Source organism: Columba livia, chromosome 1, assembly GCF_036013475.1.
Source record: "Columba livia isolate bColLiv1 breed racing homer chromosome 1, bColLiv1.pat.W.v2, whole genome shotgun sequence".
NCBI classification, from domain to species: Eukaryota; Metazoa; Chordata; class Aves; order Columbiformes; family Columbidae; genus Columba; species Columba livia.
This window is the reverse complement of record NC_088602.1, coordinates 199,012,914-199,038,244: the sequence shown is the minus strand read 5'-3', so window position 1 is coordinate 199,038,244 and position 25,331 is coordinate 199,012,914. Positions and strand designations below refer to the sequence as shown.

The 25,331-nt window shown below is 37.3% G+C and overlaps 1 protein-coding gene across 14 annotated transcripts in view; it reads left to right on the top strand.

Annotated features, from left to right (window-relative positions):
* Window positions 1-25,331, top strand: part of MAGI2 (membrane associated guanylate kinase, WW and PDZ domain containing 2) — a 742,272-nt gene that overhangs the window by 603,309 nt on the left and 113,632 nt on the right. For 13 of the 14 annotated variants that reach the window (XM_065049176.1, XM_021300626.2, XM_065049173.1 and 10 more), the window contains one exon: window positions 17,601-18,236. The exons of the other annotated variant lie outside the window; for it this stretch is intronic. In XM_065049176.1, coding sequence (XP_064905248.1) covers window positions 17,601-18,236 — 636 coding nt within the window. The remainder of the gene's footprint in view (window positions 1-17,600; window positions 18,237-25,331) is intronic. 14 annotated transcript variants of the gene reach the window in all.

Below are 25,331 nucleotides of genomic sequence, written 5' to 3'. Positions count from 1 at the left end.
GGTGACTAGGTGGAGGCAGGAGAAGAGGGTCCCGTCTCCAGAGCCTGAGTGAAGTACTGGGAGAAAACGGATTAGGACTAGGATTTGTCGGAGCTGAAGATGTGACAATTTGTTTTTCTTCTGCAGGGAGGTGGGGAGAAAAGGCAGTAATTTCATGCTCAGAGATGGCTGGAGAGTGGGTGTTTTTTATATGCATGTGTGTGCATGTAGAAGGAGGTGGGAGAGGGGAGGGCAAGGTACTAAAGAAGAGAGGAGCTCTGTGAGAAGGGTCTGAGAGCAGTGATGTGAGTATAGATCTTTTAAACATTGGCACTTTCACTCCTTTTGTATTGTTTCGTCTTCAGCTCCTAATGAAAGTAAATTAAAATTCTTTGTATTCAACTAATTTCTTCTGCATTAAAATCAGCATCGTTGTATGCAGTTTTTACTGGGACTTTCTTTGCCATACTGAGCATCACCTGTGATACAGCTGAGAAAAAGTCAGATAATACTGGACAACTCGTCTTTTCTTGATGGGTTTGTTCCTTGAGAATTTATCCATAGGCTAATAGTGGGTCATGAAGCATGCTGGGTTATACTGCTGCTCTCTTATTCATGGTCTCTTCTATTCCAACTCTACGTACACAAAATATCAGGCTCAATAAGCAAAGACTATCTGCAGTTGATGATTATTGACCTGAAATCACACTGCTGAATCCTGCAAACCCATTAGCTCTGCAGAAGCTGGCAGGGCTGAGCTGGGGGTACCTGTAACATGGTGAAGGATGGAAAGAGCACAGGAAAAATTGGTGGGTTTGCCTTGGGGCAATTCAGAGCAAGCAGGCAGCAGAAGGAGGTGGGAAACGGGAAAAATGAGGAAATTGAGGTAGGCATACCTGACAGTGCTTTCATATCTTGTAAGGGAGAGGTGCGGGTCATAATTTAACAGAAACATTGTGATTGTATAGGAAGGAAAGCCATGTGCAGGGTGGCATTAATTGTACCTCTGCCACTAGTGTATTAGTAGGATTATTCCCCTGATATTGGCCAGACCCCCAGCCAGGGCTCTCGCTTCTCATCTCTTTCAGTGTAGCCCGGTTGATTTTCCTCCACTGAAACCTTTAGAAAAGTCCATGCTCCTCAAGGCTCAGGCAGGTTGTCCTCATACAGCTGGAGAAGAAGCACAGACACTGACCCCCATCAGACCTTGTCACTGGCAGCAGAAATCACACATTTATTTAACCTTGTTTAATTAATAGGGGGGTTCGGGCTTAGATTCCTCTGTAAAATTCCACATTAAATTCATGCGATACTGCAATGCTATACATGGTACTAAAATATTTATCACCTCCATGTGTTCATACTTTTTGTATCATTTTTGAAGGTTGCTTTATTTCAAGGAGATTTTGTTCTAATATAGACAAGAGAAGTTAAAAATACCATCGTTTTACCTCTGGTCATTTTCCAGACAGGTTAGAATGGCAGCATCATTACTCAGAGTTCAAAAAAGCTTTCTGGTTTTTTTTGGTAGATTGTTTTCAGCAATCTGTTTAGTCTGTCTTATTCCAATTATTTTCTGTATATCAGACAGAGTATGTTTTTTAGGCCAAACTTGATTGCATCAAAAGGAAATAGAGTTGGCTATTACATAAGAGATTCAAGTGTTTCTAGTACAGTTCCTACTTATTTAAAAAATAGTTCTGAATTGTTTTGGGAAATAGAGATAATGATAAGAATTGCACTTGAACAATTGTTCATCTATCCAAGGTGCCGAGCTGATGGATTTTTATTTTAAAATGTACAGTGTTGTAAATATTATCTTTCAATAGCATGTTCAGGTCTCAGTGCAGGATTGTGATATTTTAAACATTTCGTTTGCTACAAAAATATTAGTTCTGCTTTTCTAGAGCATAACATATGTAATTTCAAGTCAACTGGAAGTAATCTTTTTCAAAAACTGTTGGCAAATATGTTTTTTAAAACAAGTTTGAATTGAAAATAACACAAGTTTAAGAAAATTCAGTGAAGAAACAAAACCATAACGTTTCTAGTTTTTAGTCTTTTAAATTTAACTATTTCAGCAAAATTGCCACAAACTGGCAATTTCTTCTACTTGACCCCAATCTAGAAAAAAATTCTCAGAAAATACATAGTTCTTTGTTTAACCACTTTTTACAAAATATATCTTATCTGTTCTCCAAGGCTCTTAATGATAAGAATTTTCTTAAAGTTTGTTAACTATGTGTATGTTAGCACCCCAGGTCTTTTTACAGCAACATACTATATAACCATTTTCAAAGATACAATCTCAGCTGAAGTTTCACCTCAGTAATTTAATTCTCGGTTGCACTTCCAAATGTATACTTTTTCTAATCACGTTCTGTTAGAGGTAATACATTATAAAACAATGGTATGCATATGTAGTACAAGTATCTGGATGTATCTAAAAGTGTTAGATAGTAATATAAAATTGGTTATAATACTAGGAAATGTTGAATTTTTATGATAAAGTGCTTTTATATATGTATGCCTGTGGATAGCTATGTTGAAGGTGTATCTCTAAAAATATGCAAGTGCATGTGTGAATATATATACATTTACATATGTATGTATATGTATATGTATAAATATAAAATAAACATAAATTTGAGTCAATTTCAGAAAAAAAAAAAATGCAGTTGTTTCTAGGAACCAGGGGAGAGAGAGGAACTATGATATTGTTTCATCGTATCAGATATTCTTATAGACATATCAGTGAGGGGCTCCATGCCATGGATCAGTCACTTTTACAGGGATATGAATTTTGACTTTCTCTTGTAGAAATACATCCACATGTAGATCTTAACTCATTTTACATGTGTGTGGTAGAATTGGGAGCTACTTTTCTTTCACTATGACTTTTGTGTGACTTTTTCTTGGGCTTACAGAAAAAAAACGAGCTTTCCCTGATTTGGGTCTCCTACCAGTTAAGTGCAGGAGGGACACTGGCCACAGAAATCAACACCAAGACTCTTTTCTTTCTCTCATACACAGACATAACTGGAATGCAGCTGAGGGGAAAAGCCAGACCAAGTGCAGGAAAAAGAAGGGACTGGAACAAAGGCACTAAAGCACAAGATAAAATATGTAGTGTTATCTCAATAAAGTCTGTATCAAAATCAATGCAAACACATCAAATGCATGTAGACAACCTTTAATCCATCATTTTCCAAATTCAAAAATTTTCTTTTGGGGTATGCAATAGATATCATACGAGACTTGAAACAATCCCTTTCTGAGTCAAGACTGGAAGGGGAAAGTCAGTGTGTTTAGTCAGTCCCTGATAACCTGCCTGTAAATACCATGGAAGTGGCCCCATCCCATTGACAAGCAGAGCGGTGCATAATCTCTTGTACAGTATAATTGCATCTGCTCCAACAGACTTCAGCAAGGTTTCTACTCATTGCAGTGTCAGGAAGTTCTTCTTCCAAATGTTACAAGTGACACGGGCTACCATGACTTCTTTGTGACCTCTGTGTCTTGCAATAGTATTATTTAGGGACGGGCTATATATCGAATCTGCTCCTTCAAGGTAATTTAAATTTTTCATGCACTGTAGCCTTACTATTATATTGCTATCAGTGATGGAATTAGATGTTCCTTTAAACCTTCATTTAGCTGGAAAACAGAGAAATCACATTAAGCTCATACAATTTTTATTCCTTTTTCTTTCACCTCTTTACATTTCAGTCAATTTGTGACAATATTAATTTGCCATTAGATGAGGCATATCTTGTATTTTTGTTTATGAATTAGGTAGTATGTCTGTTTTTTAATTTTGGAGAGTGAGGGATTTGAGGAAATTGCAGAAAGCTCACGTAACTAATTTATCTTTTAATGACGACAGCTTTTAATCTCTTTCACGTCTTGCTGGTATCTGAGCACATCTGTGTCTTACTTAGGTATTCAAAATCTTTGTTATGCCTCGAGAGCATCCCTCCCAAATGGATTCTATTTGTGCAAGTGAAAAGAAGAATATATTATCAGTCATCTTAAACAGCCTTGCTTTTGCACATTCTCTTTAGATACACAAAAATAATCATGCAGACAAGTACACTTGTTCTACTTCTTTTATAGTTCAAGGGAGTGGGAGAATCCTTCAGCAGAAGAAATGTAGAAAGTGGGTAAGAACCAAATTGGGGAAATATGTAATTAGAATGCAAAGTAGAACCTGACTAGACTCCAGTGGAGGAAAAGCACATCTGTTATGTGCAAACAGTTCGTCCCTGTGCTTGCAGAAGACTTGCAATTAGACCTAAACCTCATCTTTGACGTTACTCATTTTAATGATGGTATCATTTTTGAGTGCTAGGACACAGTTGTTGGCAGGTTTGGGGGACATGCTCTTTGTAAGATTATCTACTGATAGTGCAAATACAGAATGCCTTTCATCTTTTTTGGCCAGCGTGTGAGACACTAGCCTAATGCTGGAGGGATTTATCCTACACTTTGTCCATATCATAATGATTCTTCCTCCATTGTTGCCAGTATTTGTGTTTTTCTTTATTTCTGTGTCACTTATGTAATATTATCAGTTCCAATATTCCCAGCCCTCTTGTGCTGGGCTGGCTTCCAGGGATCTCTGGTGCTATGGAGCTCTTTCTGATAGCAACAGCCTAAAGCTGGACATGGAGGCAGATGGTCTCAGCTCCTGCAGAGTAAATGCTGCCCTGTGCCTTCCAGTCCAGGTGAGCACAGCTGGAAGAAAATGTGCCACCTGTGGTTATCAGCAACACTGCACCACAGAAGCTTTTATGCTTGCTGTTATATAAATTCAGGATTACTTCAGAATCCAAAATATACTCTTCAGTTTTTAGATTAGATGGATCATTGATTCTCCTTCTAAATCACTACTCTTTTTGAAGCTGGCTGAATCTATATGAATAAATGTGAAAAAATGCATACCTCTGTTTTCCAAAAGCACCATTTATATGAGTTCTACTAGGAGTGCTTTATGATATTCAGCATTTAATCCTCAGGTCATTACAATAAATCTTAGAGGACAGTGAAGTCTGAGAAAGAAAATGGATATGGCTACCACAAATAGCAGAGTTCATGTCCTCTCTTTATATTATCTTAATCGTATGACATCATATAAGCAGGCTGAGAAGCATTTCACATTAGTTATCTCTAGCACATATTAAATCATTCTTAGAAATAGTGTTAGTAATTGTACTATAGTGACATTAACAGCATGGTATCAAACTTTTTCATTGCATAAACCTCCTCCACTGTCCCCGGTTAATCAGAATACTCTTTGCCATGAGAATAGTAGCAGTGCTTTTACCATAGTTCTCTCATGTGGGATAATAATATACGTATTTATGGAGTAACAGGGAAAGACTGAATAGTTTCATTTTCAATGGAAATAAAATTACAGAACTTTTCAGAATTTGTTTCTTCACAGTGTCTAACTATAATTCCAGTTATTAATTAACCCTGAAGATCCAGTCTTGACAATGTTTCAGTAATACTTTACAGTATTCCAGGTTCACTAGACATTAAATTCATTGATTGATTGGTTCATCTTTATGTATGTAAAGTTTGTCAGGGCTAAACAGTTTTGTGATTCCTTGCTGAGAAAAGCTAAAGGACTGCCAGTTTGGAAATGCTGTAATTCATTACTCTAAATGTTAATTGGGAACATGATATATAAAGTTTCACTAGTATAAAATCAGAAAAAAATTGCATAATTATATTTTGTATTTATAACATCTAGGACATTGTTTTCAATTATAGTAAAAGCTTGTTGTATTTTACAGTTCGGTTTATCATCCTATGAACAAGTACATGTTCTCCCTGTTATATCCATTGTAAAATCCATGAAATCACAACATGCAAAGTAAATAAACACTGAAATCCTTCACCCAACCATGCTTAACTTCACTGGTAGAACAATATTAATTATAATGATGTCACCCTCATTAGTGTCAGCAGCCCTAGATTTGTTTTGAGTGATTCATAAAGACAAATTTGGGTTTCTTTTCAGGTAACTATATCTTGATTATATAATACTAAATGCAGAAAGAATTAAAATAGACAAGGGGCCTTGCTTTCATTTTTATACCTAGGGTTCTTTGATTCTTTTTAGTTTAACCTTAGGTGAATTTCTTTTGATTGTAACCCCCGTTGGAATTAATGACTCTGTCATTTCACTTTATTTCAAAAAAATCGCTCATATATACAGTTGATACCTTATTGTGGCTTTTTGTCTGGAAATTGCTTTCTGGCAGGGCATATATGTGAACATTGTGTGCACGCAAGACTGAAAAATTAATAATTTCATACTTGAACTGTCATAAGAGCAAAAATAATAAAATCAGTTTTAATATAAATTGCCATCCATTTTAAAAACATTAATTTTGGAGGAGGATTCACCAATAGAATCCAGGCTTTTTGTGCCTGCCTGAAGCAGGACAGGGCTCTTAGACATGCAGCCTGTTAGGATATTTTTAAAGACAGGGAAGAACAAAGCACCCAACACACATCAGTTTTCTTTCCACTTTCTCTAGCTCTCTGCTGCTGGTGTTCACATCCCAAATTCCTCCCACTCCTTCGTTCCCGTATCCCACAGCACACATGCTCATCCATTGCACATCCTTAGTTACCTCCTGTCTCTGACACGCTGCACCCCTGCACACATCTTACTTTTACCCTTCTTCGTGCATTTCTTTGCAGCAGATCTTGGAAGTTTGTGAAATGGCTGTCTTATTTCCCAATATTTTCACAGGCTTGCCAAATATTGGTAAGTTGTGCAAAAAATACATTTGAGATGAATTTTCCATTAATTGTCTTCTGTCACTCCCGCTACTATCTCCAGTCAGGTGGGAGACCACAGCTTGCTTTCCATTTTTGATAGAGGTAGAAGAAATACACTCTCAATAGAGATAGTACCACCTGCTTTTTCAGGAGCAGGATAGAAATATTGTATGGAAGCAAATGACAATAATGGTATCCTTTTGAATATCCTTTTGAAGGAAAATTAATGATCAATTTGAGAAGGGCTTTTTAACTGCCAGCCACCCATGGGATGATTCACAGTGACAACATTAGGAGATGGCAGGCATGCTGTGAGACTGCTTTTTCAGTCTGAACAAATAGTCTGACACAGGATCACAGTTGTTCATAATAACCCATTTTAATGTACTTTTATTCATTATCTAATTAACAAATTAATAAATTCAAGCATCCAGAAAATTAATTATTTCCTAAAAAGGAAGATATGGTGTGTTTTCATACACAACAGAGGATTAACGGCCCTTTATATATAAAATCTGAGATTTGACTGTTGAGCAGTATTTGATGCATCCATAATGCACCTTAGTTTTTTGCAAGGGTTAGGATCCAAGCATTAAGCTGAATCCCTACACTGCACTGCAAAATGATAAGAGTATTTACACTGCAGCGGTGTTATTATTGTTCAAATATTTACTGTAGTGGAAATGAAGTCGTAATTAAGCTGTGACTTAACAGTGTTATAGACCATACAAAAGTACTTCAAATTCTCGTCTCTCTTTCAGGGAGCTTATAAACCAAAATAGAAAACAGAGACGGTGAATGAGACATACAAGGAGGCAGAACAGGTAGTGGGAGATTGGATAATCCACATACAAGGAGAATATGATCCATAGCCATGCAGCTGTAAGGGTGACAAGTGACCTTTGCCAAACCACCATAAGGCTGAATTTTCCTGTTGTATTATAAGGCAATCTTAAAATTATTTTGCCTCCTTCATCTCAGCAAAAAATTATTATGTAAGCTGAATTTTGTAGTTTAGACTCGGTGTAGGACTCAGGAATGAGCTGTAAAAGGAAGCATATATTATTCAGTGGTGAAGGTGTTAAATTGTTTTGCAAAGAATAAAAATATATTGTCCTTGAAAATGAGTGCTTGGCAGTGAAAGAGGCTCTGGAGATATTAAGATAACATTTGCTTGGAAGGAAGGTCAGTTTGATAATGCATTACCCTCTATTAACTTGGAAAAATACAGTAAAACCTGAGAGTACCAAAAGGAACTCCACTATTTCTCTTTTCTGTACAATTTTAAAAAAAGTAATATACATTCCTGAGAAACTAGTGAGTAGATATTTAAGTATAGAAATTATGTGAGAACCTCTCTGAAGTAAATGTAAGTTCTGCGTTGATGATTTTACCATCAAAAAAGACAAAATAGAGCTAATACATAAGATAAGCATGTATCAACCTAAAGGCTGAACAGCCTTTATAAATCTCTTAAGTAGAAAATGACTCATATATTAGCCATACTTTTGTATGAGATATTTGTTAATGAACTGGTAATCAAAGATGACTCCATCTTAAATGCACTGAAGTATTTATATATACTTAGTATAATAAAAATCCACTTATTTACCTGGAAATTATTTCACTGTTTTGATACATTTAAATTCTACTTGATAAAATTATAATGCTTCCTGTCTTTAATTTTGCATAAAAGCATTAACCTGCAGTAATCCAGATTTGGAAGGTACTGACCTTGTAAATCCACTTGACTGCTTTCAAGATACAGGCAGATTTGAGGATTTATATATATATACACAAATATGAATGTTCCTATAGATATTCTGAACTTCTCATTTGGCAAGACAGTGGATGCTCTAGTAACTGGGATGAGGCAGTGAATGGGCACCTTGTTAGTTACAACTGACAGGATTACGGACACAAGATGTTTAGCCAGAATCAGATTCTTCAGCATAAAGTCTGGGAGTGAATTAATAGTGTTAACAGCAGTGTCTGGGACAACAGCAATTGCAAACGTTTCTCATGGGAAGCATTTGGATGCATATTATGGTAATAGATTGAACTTGCTAAACAATACATCAGAGCAACACCTTCAGATTTGGTGCCTGGCGTTTGGCTCCACATCCATCTTTGGCTCTGAAATAAGCTGTTGATTTTCAGAGGTGCTGAGTGCTTGCAGCTCCCATCGAGCTTGTCCAGCAGACCGTGGACCTGAGCAATGAATATACAAAAAAAACACCACAAATCAAAGCTTTTAGTCTTAGCTTTAAATTAAGTTAATGATCTGACTGGTAGTGAAATCAGTTTTGCACCTGTCTCAGAGTCAGCTGCTGAAGTTAGGCACATGGATGAGCACTCTTTCTGAGTAGAGCAAGAAAAAGAGTATTGATCAAGCAATGACAAAAATCACAGTCTTAGTAAAGAGATAACAGAGTTATAAAACTGTCCCTGTTCTAGCCGTAGTGCCCACTACAGTTACAGGGAAAGTCCTCAGAAACCATAATATCTATAAAATCAAAATGAACTTTCAAGTTATACCTGTATAGATTTTAAATGGAGGCTAATCCTACTCCTTTTTTTTTGCACACACTTTTAAGTGTCCAACTAACTGCTGTTACTTTCACTAAGTACTAAGTTAGTGTGTGACTGGTTATTACTTTTCCTCATGGTGCTAGCATAACTCAAAGAAAGAAAAACATTCTATTAACCATTTTGGTTCACAAGTAAAACATGCCTGCCTATTACTGAAAAATCCCAGTTACATATATATTTCAACATATAAAGACTTTCTGCTTTTTGCTGCAGCCTCTTTGTAAATGCTCCATCTAGTTCCTCACCTCATTCATCTCCCTCTTTCCTTCCTAGCAGTTTAGGTCAGGAATTCACAACTGCAATGCTGTGTAGTTGACAATGCTGCTGAAAATGTCTTCCACTGGGGACAGGTGGCACATGGCCAGACTTCCCAGGTGGGGACAGGGGCTGCTCAGCATTTACGTCATGCTTTGCCGTACTCTTATGCCCTTAGTTTGCTGGGAGGCTGGCTGGGCTACTTTCCTCCTCCTGGGAGATATTACCTAGATAAATGTGATGCTCTGCATACAGAAATAAAACACTGTGCATACAAAAGCAAATGTGTTGTAAATTTTGACCTCCTTTTTCTGAAGAAAAAAACTGTTTCCTTTCTCCTCTGCACACAGTGACACCTTTCAAAGGGATCCCAAATAGCTGTGCAAACACAGCATACATTTTTTATCTTGCTCTTCAGGTCCAGTGATGTTTTGTCACACAGTTCATTCACACCAGGCATTTCAGGATGCCCAAGTAGCTCCTGCAAGCAAAACCCAGACAGAACAGGTTTACATAATTTGTGAATTAAAGGCTGCCTTGAAAATTGGACCCTTTTTCTTTGTAGGTTGTCTTGCCTCCAAATTACTTATCTTTTACATAATTACTTTTTTGAAAAGTGTTGGTTTTAACATCCATGCTATGCTTTCAGATGCTTGAAGAAGTGAAAAACTGTCTAGCTAAGACAAAAATTTGCCTGCTCTTTGGCACTTTCTAAGCAGCATTCAATTAAACGTTCTTTTGCTATTGCTTTACTTACATTTTTAATCTGCAATGTTTCATGTTTACTGGATCAGCAAATAATCAAGGTCTTTAGATTTTTTTGGAATGTATTTTATTCCTCTTCCCCCCCAAAAAAGTTAAGTGCCTCTATTTAAATAGCTTTTACCACTATATGCAAAATACAAATAAAATGTAAATAGTTTCTTCTACTAATCCACATCTGCCTGGGTGTAATTACATGATACATGCTGGTTAAGCACAAAAATTTTGAATAAACAGCCGTTTAATTAAGCATGTGCATTGGGTCACAGCAGAATTAAAATGGATTCTAAAAAACTGATTGTATAAAAATGGCACCTGCTTAATCAGCAGATATGGTAAAGTTGCAGACATGTTCTTCCATGCCAGTCTGAACAGACTTGTTCTATTGGGTTGTTCGGTGTTCTCACATACCAGTAAGTGGTCCTGAAGTTATTTCTGAGTGTGGAGGCAGCTGAGTGTTATGTCTCTCAGCAGCTCTTTTCACTTCACTGTGGCTGCTGCTGTGCTATCTATCAGATAAAGTTGTGATAAAGCTAATAATAAAGTGGTCAGTTTTGAATTTAGTTTTTCCAGTCAGTATCTGTGGTTATCATACGCGTACTTCTCCCCATATTACATTCTTGATACTTTTTAGCAGATAATTTAATGTTTATTTTTAAAAGAAATAAGTTAGAAGGTTTTTTAAGCATTACGGTATTAATATGCAATAGCCATCTTACACAGCAATCTCCTTTCAGAAGTTATTATAATTCAGTAATTCTTACTTGAAGGAATAGGGGTAATTACATAAAGAGTATTGACAAAAAGCAGGGGCAAATTAAAAAAAAAAAAGAAAAGAAAAAGAAGAAAAAGAAAAAAAAAAAAAAAGGTAAATCAGGCTACCATGAACCACAAGATCCTGAGGTTTATCTTTTGTCTATAACAGTTATACCATGCAGATGTTAACAGCTGGAGCCAAATTGCTTTCACAAGGTTGTGTGTCAGGTCAGACTACAAGAAAACAGAGAAGTTCTGTTTATGCAGAAACAAAGAATTGCCTCTACACACCCATAACAAAAATGATTTATTCATACACTGGATTACCACCTATGGCAGGCAGAACGAAGAAGGAGATACAAAGTTTCAGAATATAATTTTTCTGCTACTGTTTAACTAAATGATTCTTCGCACACTGGTTCTCTGTGCTGCTACTAGTAACTCTATGTGCACCTGTAAAAAATACCTCATTTCTAAACAATCTTTGTTTCTTCCATGACCACCAGTCACGTGCTGTTGTTATTAAAATAACCCCCATGTTTCGTATCTCAGTATTGGAAACATGCTAACACCTCTGAATTTGTTATTAATAGGCTACAGTGTCAGCAATGTTGCAGCACTTTGCAGAAAGAGAAGACAAGGTCACTGCTGAGAAGTGACAGAAATAGCTGGTAATGACAGTAGATAGTGTGGGTGGGCAGGGGAAGGGAAAACTTCAACAATAATCAGGTACTGCTAGGTCTGAAGCTCACGCAAGATACGCATACATAGAATTCAGTGTGTGGTTGAGAAATGCAAGTGGGAGTAAGTAATGCTAGAGAAGTTATTATAGTACAGTTTACCTGGGCTGTAAATGCAGGTAGAAAAAAGGAAAAAATGCAACCAAAGTCTTGCAGAGCTGGAGCTTCCTGCACTGACTACAGAGTGTTGAGAAGAGGGCTACAAAGTCTATTACGGGCCATCCAGCCAGGGTGGTGACACGGATGACTATTCTTTAAGGAACTAAGTGAAACCTCCAGATCATCTGCACTTGTCCTTATGGGGGCTACAAAGTTGGTGAAGGGTTTGGAGGGGAAGCCATATGAGGAACAGGTAAAGTCACTTGGTTTGTTCCGCCTAGAGAAGAGGAGACTAAGAGGAGACTCCATCGTGGTTAAAGCTTCCTCACAAGGGGAGGAGAAGGAGCAGATGCTGATCTCTTATTTTTAGTGACCAATGACAGAACCCCAGGGAATGGCAGGAAGATGTGCCAGGGTAGGTTTAGGTTGGACATGAGGAAAAGGTTCTTCCCCCAGAGGGTGGTGGAGCTCTGGAACAGGCTCCCCAGGGAGGTGTCACGGCCCTAAGCCTGACAGTGTTCAAGAAGAGACTGGACAACACCCTCAGACACATGGTGTGAACTGTGGGGTTGTCATATGCAGGGATGGGAGCTGGACTCAATGATCCTTGAGGGTCCTTTCCAAATCAGGACATTCTATGATTCTATGACTTTCCAAAGTCTGGGCTGTTGTTGGTTCCATTGCTGCTGCCTTTTGCTGGCTGCAGGAGGGTAGCAGAGCTGCCTCTGCCCCCCACCACATCACAGTATTCTGCCATATTTTAAGGACATGAACACAGATACAAAGAGTTTGATCCTAAACTCATCAGAAACAATGGAGACATTTCTGCTAAACTTTGAGTATGATCGTTAATTAAGAAAACAGATCTAATCTGCATTTTTTCCTCTACATGCAGAGTTCAAAGTTTCGAGGATTCTAAATAAGAAGGACAGCCCAGTAGGCAATTCAGTTCACTGAGATGCCATAAAAAATTCCAGCCAGGCAACCAAGTGAACAAGAAACAATAATAAGAAGTAAGCAAAGTGTTTGTATACAAGTGGTGGGAATATGCGTAAGAAAATGGAAGAACTTTACATACTGGTGCAAAATGTGTATACAGACATCCCAGGGGTAATAAAAACATAGCAGAAACAATAACTGGAGTCACTGAATCATACAGGTTCTTCAGAAAGGAGGGAAATATTGCTGGTAGCATTATATGAAAGATTAGGATAGTATGGAATGAAATGAGTTATGTCAATAAAACAATTTACGTTTGGATCAAGCACTTCAAGCATGGAAAATAAAAAAAAAAAAAAAGGTGTTTTTCCAGAATTAATGCCAGCAAAAAATCCTCAAGCTGTCAGACTTGATTCTGTAACCTTATTGTAGAGAGGAATGCAAGTAAGAATCTGTCGTGAGAGGATATTGAATCTCACTAATTTCTTCACCAGTAACTAAGCAAACAAAATAGAATAATGGTTTAGATCTGTTTTCTTTCTTTGAAATATGTAGATAACAAAATGTAACCTTTAACCAAGCATTCAGGTGCTGGATTGATTTACGTAACATGACAAAGTAACAATCAGCAAACTTTAATAAACAAAATAAGTAGTTAAAGAAGTTAAATATTCTGGGCATTCATGGATATTTCTATTAAGAAGACATTGAATTTCATCAAGTGTAACATGCTGTGTTGTACTGAATAACAGGAGACTAGGTTCAACCATCCACGAAGTCCCCTCCAGACCTATGTTCCTAAATTTGTCAGTTAAACACAAGAGCCTTAAATAAAGCAGAGTTAATTGTAAGACAGTTTGACAAATTTGTTCACTGTCAATATTCTCTAACATTCTTTGACTCAGTGCTGATTGTGGACGTCAGCTGCTAGACAGAAGAATTTTTTCTTGTGACAATGTAGATGTTTGAGATGTAGGACAGGATATTTATTGTCTCCTCTGCTGGGTATCTATCAAACCTGCCACTTCATCTTGAGACTCTCATTCAGATGCCTTCTCCATAGACCAGCCCTCCTGGTCTCAGTCATCCCTGAACAGTCTCAAGTAAGATGAGGCTGGCAGGGCATGTATAGAGTTTGTACAGGCTAGTGAGGAAGATGAAACTGGGGAGAACACCTGATAGTGAGGATGTTGAAGTAGAGATGTTCAACCTGGAGAAGAGCAGGCTCAGGGCAATCTTACCAATGTACGTAAATACCTGAAAAGAGCATGCAAAGAAGACAGAGACAAGGTCTTCCCAGTGGTGTACAGTGATAGGACTAGAGTCAATGAGCACAAAGTGAAACACACGAGGTGCCATCAGGCACTTTGTCACTGTGAGGTTGGCTGAGCACTGGAACAGGTTGTCCAAAGAGGTTGTGGAGTCCCCACTTTGGAGATAATCAAAAGGCACTTGGATGTGATCGTAGGCAGCTGATTCTAGGTGACCCTGCTTGAGCAGCGGGATTGGACAAGATGACCTCCAGAGTTCCCTGCCAACCTCAATCATTCTGTAGATCTGTAAGCAAGCTCTGGTCTTTTAGTAGGCTTAATTCTAAAAGCCAAGGAAAGTTTGATGCTTAATATAAATGTTCTACATAACTTCAAAGATACCCACTCACTGTGAAACTGTGATTTCTGGAGGCAGAACACAGCTTACTCAGAAAACAGGCAAGAATTATAGAAGGGAACGCTATTATGTTTGTCCATATGCACTCATTATTATTAGAAGCACCAGGAGAGATTGGACAGAAAAGTTGCTACAGGAACCTTTCTGGGAGTTTTCCTGAAGTAGAGAGGTTTTGAATTTTGCATTGGCATGGCACTGGCTCTGTAATGCTCTTACCTCTCTCTTCCTACCAAATGCTGGGTACTTCTCTCTGTGTCAGCAATGAGGAACTCTCAGCCTGGAAAATGAGTTGGATTGGGAGAAAAACCTACAATCCAGTGATTTATTAGAAGCATTTCTGAAATTAACCCCTTTTATTCCTCCTTCGTGTCTCATGATCTGAAACTCTGTTTCTTCCCAGTTTGACGTCGCTGTATCTGTTTCTTTGAGTTGAACTTAGTAAGTCATGCCATTTTCCCCACCCCTCCTTAACTTTCAGCTGTATGTTCTCCATATGACAGTACAGCATTATAGGTCTCAAACAGTTCAGCTGTGAGTGAGTTACAATTCAGAGTGTGCCTAGATGTTCGTGTTGTACCTCAGAAACCACAAAGACCTTGGAAAATGTTGATTTTCTTTTTTTTCTGTTATTGTGAGGGATAATGCAGGGTTAGTATTTGAAGGATTTCTTACCCAAGACCTTCTAATGCTCAGTTTTGCCTGGTTAGTGACTGGGAAAGGTGCTTCTTGGCCTAGATGTTTCCTGACTGCACTCCTTGTGCACAAGCTAATTTCTTTTCACTGGAGACCTATGTAATGACAACTAGTTTATATGATTTCTGATTTATGAAAACCATATTAAGTTTGAGATCATAGCTAATGCTGTAGAAATGTATAAAGTGAAGCGGTGAGAACAGACAATGATTTACTTGCCCAGCACAGTAAATACATTGTTCGTTTTGCACGCCGCTTAAGTATTGCAAGAGAGAATGAACAAGCAGATTGGTCTCCTCCCACCACATATCTGCATTGCCAGCACTCAGGGAAATAAAGACTGCATGGATGAAAAAGTTGCAAGGGTACTATTAAGGCATAAGCTACCAAAACAGGAGCATGCATTGAAGAGGTCTCAGTTCAAGAGTTTCGGTCCTATTATGAGCAATGTCAGCCTCACTGCTAATGAGGAAGCCAGGGACGAGAATGCAGGTAAGATCTTCTATACCAGGGCATGAGCAAATCACAATTAATTGCAGCCATTGCTGTGATAATTTAGTACAGTACATTCTTTCTCTCTTTTAAATCTTGATTTTTCAAAACTGTTGTGCTCTCAGCTGCTTGAAACAGAAACACTGGAGTTCTTTCAGCACTGCCTGTGAAGTGACCTTTCTGCTTTTGCTTATAGTTTGAAATCTATTTATTATGCAATTTAACACAGTATTTGCAGCTCTTAAGGTTTTTGTGAATAATATGCACAAACATTTAAACAAACTCTCTTAGCTTTTTTTTTTCCTTAGATGCCCTCTGAAGAATTTTTTTTTCTGAATCACAATTTGTGCATACGCAATTAATTACTGTCAGGCTGTTAGACAGGCTGATCATGTGGGAATTGACCATTTCATTTTCACAGAGAAACAGCTTTTGCCTTTCATTGTCACCTAGAAACAGCCCTTGCACTGGCATCTTGATGATGTTCTTTTTTCCTCAGTTTGCTTGATTAGATCTTTTGATTGAAGTACTTGAAAGACATAATTTCATAAATACACTGAGAGCAATTCCACAGAAAACACCTCATCCTCCCTAAATCATTCTCATTTTATTGCTGAATTTTGAAATACCATTAAAAAACATTATGTTATGATAGGTTAATTATTGAACTGTGTACTTTGTAGACACCTAACAGTGTTGTCTGTATAAATGATTTATTCTTCCTAATTAATTGTTGGATAATAAGATGTTCTTCACTTAGAAAAGTACGTGAAATTGTGGAGTTCTCTAATGAAACATCCTTCTCCTTTGTTATAAAGATGCAAGCTGTTTTATTGAAGTGGAAACTGATTGTGGGTCATCAAACTATTTTTAATATCATTCGTACTGATTATTCACTTTTATTTTGATAGGCACCTTGACAATACCATAAAAATAATTTATGGTTATATATACATATATCCATTCTAACAACAAGAAAAAACTTATTTCTGAACTTTTCAATACCAGAAGCTGGGTAGGGCATTAGCAATATGGAGACCAATAAATAGCCTGTTGAATAAAGTATTCTGCTTTCATATATGTTCTGACTGGCAGCTCTGTACTATACTATGAGGCAACATTTGGAGGTAAAGGTAGTATCTTTATTTTTGTTCAATCAGCTGGTTTAGTCGGAAATATTAAACTGATTTCCAGACATTTGCCTAGATTTCTCTAATGAAAAGCTCCTATACCTCCCAACAAAATCTTTCCTGTCATTGTCCTTGAACCAAGATACAGTTTAGTTCATGCCTAGAATAGGAAATGACTGCAGTAGTCCTGGACGTCTGATGGCAAGTAATGACATTTAATAGGAAAATGTCAATACCACAATCAATGCAACAAGTATTTCCTCATGCACATGCATACACTGTCTTGCATCCTATTCATGAATCAAGTCCTTGATTACTTACTATTTCATTTTAATTTTCCTCGTACTCTTCACAAAACAGTGGTATTTCTTGACAACTAACCTTCCAAATATACTTCCATTGTATCTTATAAAAAATTATTTGTGGACTACACTGATAGTTAAGAAAAGGTGTATGTCTAGATCCAGCTTAATTCTCCATTTGTGAGTTTCCCCAGAAGAGAAAAAGTACTGTCATTGCCTATTTGTATTGCATTTATTGGAAGACAAACTTTAATTTTTTGTCTTCATTATTTGAGTTGGCATATTAATCTAATTTATTTTTTTCAGTACAATTCTATCTAGTAAAAAAAAATTGCACTGCATATATAGTAGCTGAAGCCGTCTCATGTTGACACTATTTTTTCTTCTCTTTCTAGGTGATGTCATTGTCTATATTAATGAAGTTTGTGTCCTTGGACATACTCACGCAGATGTAGTCAAACTCTTCCAGTCTGTTCCTATTGGTCAGAGTGTCAACTTGGTGCTATGTCGTGGATACCCTTTGCCCTTTGATCCTGAAGATCCTGCCAACAGCATGGTGCCACCCCTTGCAGTAATGGAGAGGCCTCCGGTAGTGGTAAATGGAAGACATAACTATGAAACTTATTTGGAATACATTTCTAGGACTTCTCAGTCTGTTCCAGACGTAACAGATCGACCACCACACTCCTTGCACTCCATTCCAGCAGATAGTCAGCTTGATAGCACATTCCCACCACCTGCCCATGATGATAATGTATCAATGGCTTCTTCTGGGGCCACCCAAGCTGAACTCATGACCTTAACCATTGTGAAAGGGGCCCAGGGCTTTGGCTTCACTATAGCAGACAGTCCTACAGGACAGAGGGTGAAGCAAATTCTAGACATTCAGGGATGTCCTGGTTTGTGTGAAGGTGACCTCATTGTTGAGATCAACCAGCAGAATGTACAGAACCTGAGCCATGCAGAAGTAGTGGATATACTTAAAGAATGTCCTGTTGGAAGTGAAACTTCTTTGATTATCCATAGAGGAGGTAAGTTTGGAAAGTCTGTACAATTACGAAAATGTGTGTAAAAGGTTCTAAACCATAAGACATACATATACTCACTACATCCTTTTGTGCTAGATTGGAAATTGATTTCCATGTTCCGGGAGGTAAAACCATTGGTTCTGAAAAAGTGTATCTGCAATTAAGTATCCTAGGCAAAATCTAACAATTTATTGTACATTCCTTTTTGTGTTTTGAGTGTCAATGGTCCCATCTCTATAAGGATAAAACTAAAGCAGTTCTAGGCCTTTTACCCCATAATCATTTGTATGGTGTCTGCAGCAAATTTATGTAGTCTCAAAGTAGTGCTGCAAGCTTTAGATATGAATGTGTATATTGACTCATTAAAGTAGACCAAAATCGGAACAATCTATTATCCCTGTACAAGGTTAGTGGTTTTGATAAGTCATTTTGCCTCCATTTCCTTCACTGTAAAAGTATTGTACAACGGTTGTTTTGCTTGTTTCTTGACAACAAAGATCCATAGTACATGTTTCTCTGTTTTGAAAAAAATAGCTTCTAGCAACTTGTCTTTTCTGACCAGCCTGGCACAGTAAGCTTGAATATACACCACCGGAAGGGGAGTCAAGACTTGCCTGTAGGAAAGCAGTAACAACTGAAGAAGTCCTAATACCTTGACAGTGATAAGTAATTTAATAGCTTTTAATATTTTAGCCAAACAAATTTTCTTCCATGTTTTGAAATAAGCATCCATCACACTTTATTATTACCTGAAGTGCATAATGATTGAATATCCTTAATTAAAGATCTTCATTCCTCTAAAGGCATTCATATGTCACTGAATGTACATTACTCGATGTTTCAAAAGAAAAAAAAAAAAGATTCTATACTAATTATTTCCTTCTGAAGAGCAGAGGTTGGAAAATGAACCTTTAGTATTTGTGTATGCCACATTTGTTATAAGAAAACCTACAAAGCCTTAGAACACAGTAACATTTTATCAAATTGCAGAAATAATAAACACAAGGTGTTTATCTGCAGATTCACATAGTCAATAAAGTATTTTTTCATATCTATATTTAAAAGAATGATTTGTAAGAGACAGAATCTGACATTTATTTGGAATGAAACCTAATTAAGAGTGATAAGTCAAGTCTAATTGGTGTCACTATAATATATGAACTTGGAGAAAGTTAATTTTTCCAGAGGTCCTATATTAGTTGGTATTAAATCTGGTTTTATGCAACATCCATTAAGCATCTGGAACAATGGAGTATGCAACATTTTTTTCTGAAGATGCTGACAAATTAGGAAAAATTATGTAGCAGAAAAGAAGAGTGTAAAGGGGATTAGAGGAGTTAATGTAACCCCAAATTGTGGAATTTTATTTTGAAAAATGCAAACTAATCCTCCTCTAGAGGAAAACAATTCAGAACACCAATCTCCAGAGAGAAGTGAAGTGTGAAATCCAGTGTGCTGAACAAGCCTGAGTGACAACAGACAGGAAAACAGATATTTCTGCAATCAGTGCAGGACAGTAGCAAAAAAAAAAAAAAAAAAAAAACTGAAGCAGCAACATACTCAAGCTCATGAGGAAAACTCCTCTCATGAAAATTTCTTCTTAGAGCATCGATTCATGATCAAAACATGTTGATCAACATGATGATTCAACAAGTTCTGATACATTAACCAAGCCGTGGTTATTTTCTGCACATGGAGATAGGAGATACTGCACTACACTAAACTCAATCCTCAATAAAAGCAGTATAGATTTACACCTTCTTGAATTTTGTCAGGACAAGCTTGGGGGTCCATATAGTTACCCTAACTCAGCTGACACAAAATACTAGGTCCAAATGCAGTGATGTGTTCCTGAGTCTTATTCCTCTGTTGCTGGGGAAGAGGATGTTTGGTCACTTTAGAGAATGCAGAGAAGGGAACAAAAATACGTTTTGTTCATGGTAAAACAATGACTAAGACTTAAGCAACTGTTTGGAAGTACTACAGAGTGATTAAGCTTAATGGGATGATACAGAACAAATGAAAGTTTACTATCAGAAAATTCTGTACATCAGAAATAAGGAATATACCTTAATGGAAGTTTGTTAGGCTGTGAAATTAAAGAAAGGGCTCATTTGTTTGAGTTATTCAAAATAAGTGAAAAAGTTCAGTGTATGAGACAAACCTACTCTATCTGAGATTGTTAATTCATAGCTTAGCAGAAACATGAGGACTGTTTTAAGGTGACAGCCTTGATTATTTTCATAAATTTATAGGAAAAGGGAATCCATGTGACCAAATATACATCTATAATGCAGGTAATTTTATCTGTACTAGTCATCATGTCTCCTTTTATAGTCCCTGGGCAGAAATAGGCCTTTCTAGGGTGCAATTAATGTAATTCCAAGGTAGATGTTTCAAATAAGTCAGGTATACCCTGAAAGTACATATTCTGCATGACTGACTATAAAGAGAATTCAGGATGACTGGTTCAGATGTATGGGTCTATCCCACATGATATGAATAAGAAATAAATGATGAGATTTGGTCATATGAGATAATCTGAATACAAAACAGAATTCTAGTACTTAGAGAAACCTGCTATGATTCTAAAATACTTAGAGAAACCTGCTATGATTCTAAAATATTTAATCTGTGACACTGGCGAAGCAAGGCAGACTTTCTCCTTACTCATGGATCCAATTTTTATTTTATTATATTTAATGTTTATTGAATAATACCATCCTTTTCCATCACTGCCCTATGCATCCTGTCTTTAGCATCTCATTTTTAAGATTAAGATCAAAGTACTGTTCCTGTCTTTGGAAGACGAAGGCTATGTTTTGCATAAGGTTGTGTTTTGCCTTGTAATTTATTCTGTCTCTGATATGAATATGGCCTGACTGCATAGTACACTGTGGCAAATCCATTTTTGTAAATGACTAAATTTCCTCTCTTTCATCCAGCAATCTTATCTACATTGCATACAAGAAAAAATCAGCATTGGCTGAGATATATTCTCACTATAGCTAAAAAGCATCTTAAACAGGAAAGAACACTCTCTCATATGCATATAGTATGCATGCTGCAGCATTTAAAAAGCCATTGTCCCTCAAGCTTAGGAGATCAAGAGACAGAGTATGAACTGGAAAGAAAGTTCTGCACATTTCAAAAAGGTGGAGGGAAGAGCAGCACTCAGATTTGAAGAGGCCACTAAAAACGCCCATCTGAAACAACAGCAGAGACTTGTCATGAGGTAGAATCCAAATGGAGGAAGTACTAATTTTAACATTTCTTCTTAGAAAAAAAACATGGAAATAATATAATTGTATATCTAAGAAAATACTGAGCAACATTTGTTTTGGTGGCAACTTTGATACTCTATGGCTTGAGATCTTGCAAACTTTCTGTTTGTTAGTCAAGGTCTTTGCTAAACACAGATGCGCTCCTTAGTTTGATTTCTTTGCTGTTTGCTGTTTTTGCTGACCAGCCATATAGTTTCCATCGATTACTATAAGCTGACAGAATATACATACTGGGCGGGAAAAAAAAAATAATAGGAAAACAATGAATAAAAAGATATGAACATGTGTGTTACCCAGATTTACCCCTTTCCAGCTTTGCTTCAGCCTTCACACTTCATTCCCAGCTTCTGCAACAGCCTGCATTGAGTATAGAGTCTGGAGCTACTGAAAAACAGCGCTAACTGATAGAATCAGTGTGTGCCCAATTTGTGTAGATCAAAATATTAGCTAATTAGGACATCAAAAATTGGCTTTGGCATGTTCTACTAAAAGAATTATCCAAGTATCTGACACATGCCATCTCTTTTGGAAAATACCTTTGAAAATTATGAACCTATAGACAGCAGCCCAGCCCCAGAAGTATTCCTGTCTAAAAAAGAACTGACACATTAAAATTTAGATCCATCTGAAACACTGTCGTTAAGGAAAACTGAAGACAACTTAGGTTTGATTCATGAAGCTATGATGGCCCCTAAACAAGTGCTGTGAGTAAAACATTAAAGCTAAATGCAAAAAGTGGGAGAGAGCCTGACAAAGTTCTTACCTCAGGTGGCTATTTTATCCTGGCGGAATCAAAGCAGGCTCAGGGACACTTGGTATGAAATGGAGCCAGAAAACTGATGCATTGTCCATACTGGTTAATTGTTAGCCCAGTCCTGGCATGTGATTGGAATAAGCCAGCAGCCAGTTTCACTCCGACACAATATGGGAGAGAGTGTGGGCCACATGGAACGCTCAAACAGTCGAGATTAAGGCAGAGAATTTAACTGTGTAGATGTAAACCATTAGAATAAAAGGATGGTGAAGTATCTTGCTCAGATTTTACATAAAACCCAGTAGAAGTTTATAATTCCTTAAGACTGCAAACAGATACCAGTACTTCACACAAAGCACCAGCAATTTCCAAAACAGCCAGAAATTTCATAAAAAACATGTCTACATATTCTAGTGAATCAGCCTAGCCCCTCAAAATAAGCAGACTTAAATGGAAGGAAAGCTACATCCGCGGTACCCATTCCATTAACTGATCTCAGAGTTTTTTTTCCTTTATATTTTTTGTCCAGGGTTGCTATAAGATGTCTTATAAGATGTCTTTCAATTCCTCTGGTCAGGAAAGCTCATCCTTATTTTTCTCCAAGTTGTCCTCTCTCTTGGGAAAGCTGCACAAGATAAAGCTGCAGGCAGCACTATCACCGTGCTAAGACAAGTCTGTCCCAGGCAGTTGCGATCTCCAGGTTCCATGGCCTCAGCCCACCACTGAGGTCTCTAGAGCTTTGACTCTGCTTCTGAAGTTCTTCATTCAAAATATTAAGACAGAACCTGGTGCAAACTGGAGACCCTGCATCTCATGGCTTGCTCATCCCCAGTTCAGGACTTTTGACTTTCTAGTCAACAGTGCTGAGGGTTTGAAGAAATAAAATTGTTAGGAGAATGGTGTAGGTTTTTGATTTGGGATTAATGGAGGTTTTCTGTCATTGTACTGTCTCTACTCTTTTACATCCCTGAGTCATTGGTGATTTTTTCCTTCCAGTCGTTTCCTAAAAGGACCCAGTCTTGGTTTAATTGCTTCTTATGGGTACTGTGAAGTAATAGCAGTCTATTCATGCTTACTTTGTTCACAAATATGTGCTTCTTTCTGTTGTCTCTGAGGAGAGATATCAGGAGATACAAGGTCTGACAGCTTTCCTGCTTCCTGCTGTACTTTCTCCTTTCCAGACCGTTACTCCAACTGTACATTTGTGCCTGATCCCTTTTCCCTCATTCTTTACAGTATTCTGGTGTTGAGAGGAACTTAGATCCATTTGGCAACATCTGCATTTTTAGCCCTGCTATATTTTTAAATGACACATATATCTCTTGTTTGTGAGTCTAAGGGACATTAAACCCAAAAAGGGAATGTGCACATGAACCTAGTAGTGAACCACTGACCCATTTGAAGTGAACCATGTGAACCACTGAACCCTAGTCAATGACATAAACTTCTTGTGTCCAATGTGCTGTTAAAACATCCTCTTTCAGTTTTCTCTTTCTGATTTACCACACCATTTTGCCTTGCCGTCCCTCTATGAAGTGCTTTGTTGTTCCTGGGTCTGTCTGCTTTCAAACTGATGGAAAACAAAGGTTCATAGCTGACCTTTTTCCTTTCCGTCTCAAAATTATGAGCTTTTATATGATATCATGAATTCAACAGTTTCCTCAGCGTGAGTTCTCTGTAAACATATCCTTCTCATGCTGGCTTTTGAGTTGTTTCATTTTCTTTCGCATTTTTGTTGCCGTTCTTAGCTAGTAATGCCAGAAGTATTTAACCATCAAAAATATTGTGAGTCATGGTACATTGTCCACTTCATTGACTTTGCTGTTAGACGTCATGTTGCCCTTTCCCCACCCCCAGCCTTGGCCACTTGCCCCTGCCTGCCTTCCCTACATAGAAATCATTAACTTGTGCCAGAAAGTTCCATTACAGCCTTGTGAGAGGGGCGGTTGTCTTTCCTATGTTAATTCCAGAAATAAAATCTCTGAAAGATTTTTGGAAAATACTGTTACCATGCAAGAAATAGTGCTGTTATATTAACATAACTCCTGGAAGCATGGCTTTCCAGATTCATTTTTACAAAGTGTGTCTCACCTCATGGAGTATCATATTTTTAGCTGTTAAGTCTGTAGTATCTTTCAAATTATTTACATCCTTTTCGTCCCACACATTGAAACTATTTTATACTTTGGATCAACTTGAAATATTTTTTAAGCAACTTGTTGTAATCATCTGGTATAAAATCTATTTTAATAAATATTTTATGTTATAGCAGGTAAATGAAAAATAAGTTGCATATGTAGCCAGTTTATGAAGGGATTCAATCTAAATCTTGTTAGTAAGAGAAATCATAACCTCTCAGTAGTGCAGGAAATGACAAATTTGAACAGAGGGAGTCATGGCAGGAGACCGGTTATCTGAAAATTCACACTAATGAGACTTTCATATCTTTTCTTGTATGGCTCTGATTAGCAGTGAAACAGTGTGCAATTGCTTCCATATTTCTGAATAAAAGGAAAGGAAACCATAGACCTTCTTAATGAATATGGATTCCTGAAAAAATAGACATCAATAATAGTTAGTAGCTATTACGCTGTATTAATGGAAGTAGTATTAATTGCATTGCATTTCAAAGTGGTAGTGTTACGGTTTTGCTGCTTCTTTCTTATTAATGTTTGTGCGCTATGTGGTACATTTGTGGATAATTTCGCAAAGCATTAGATAAATCTTTTTTATGTGTATTGCATAGAAGGTTTTTCATGACTATTAGCAAGCATTTTGTTTTGAAAGTACTTTTACTATTGGTGCAACCGTTTTCTAATGTAGGCTTACATGGTCTGTATTAAATTTGAACAGTGCTTCTATTAAAACTTATGAGGACACTTCTCCTAGGGATGTGCGTACCTAACTCTTGTTGACATTAAGAGGAGTTAGTTTGCACGCTGGAGAAATAGATTGCTGTAGAAGACCTTTTAGCAAAAAGAAATACAAGTGTGTACACACAGATTCTCATCATTGCGTGGCATGAAGAGGTAACTACCATAGCTCCAATGGCTATTTTGC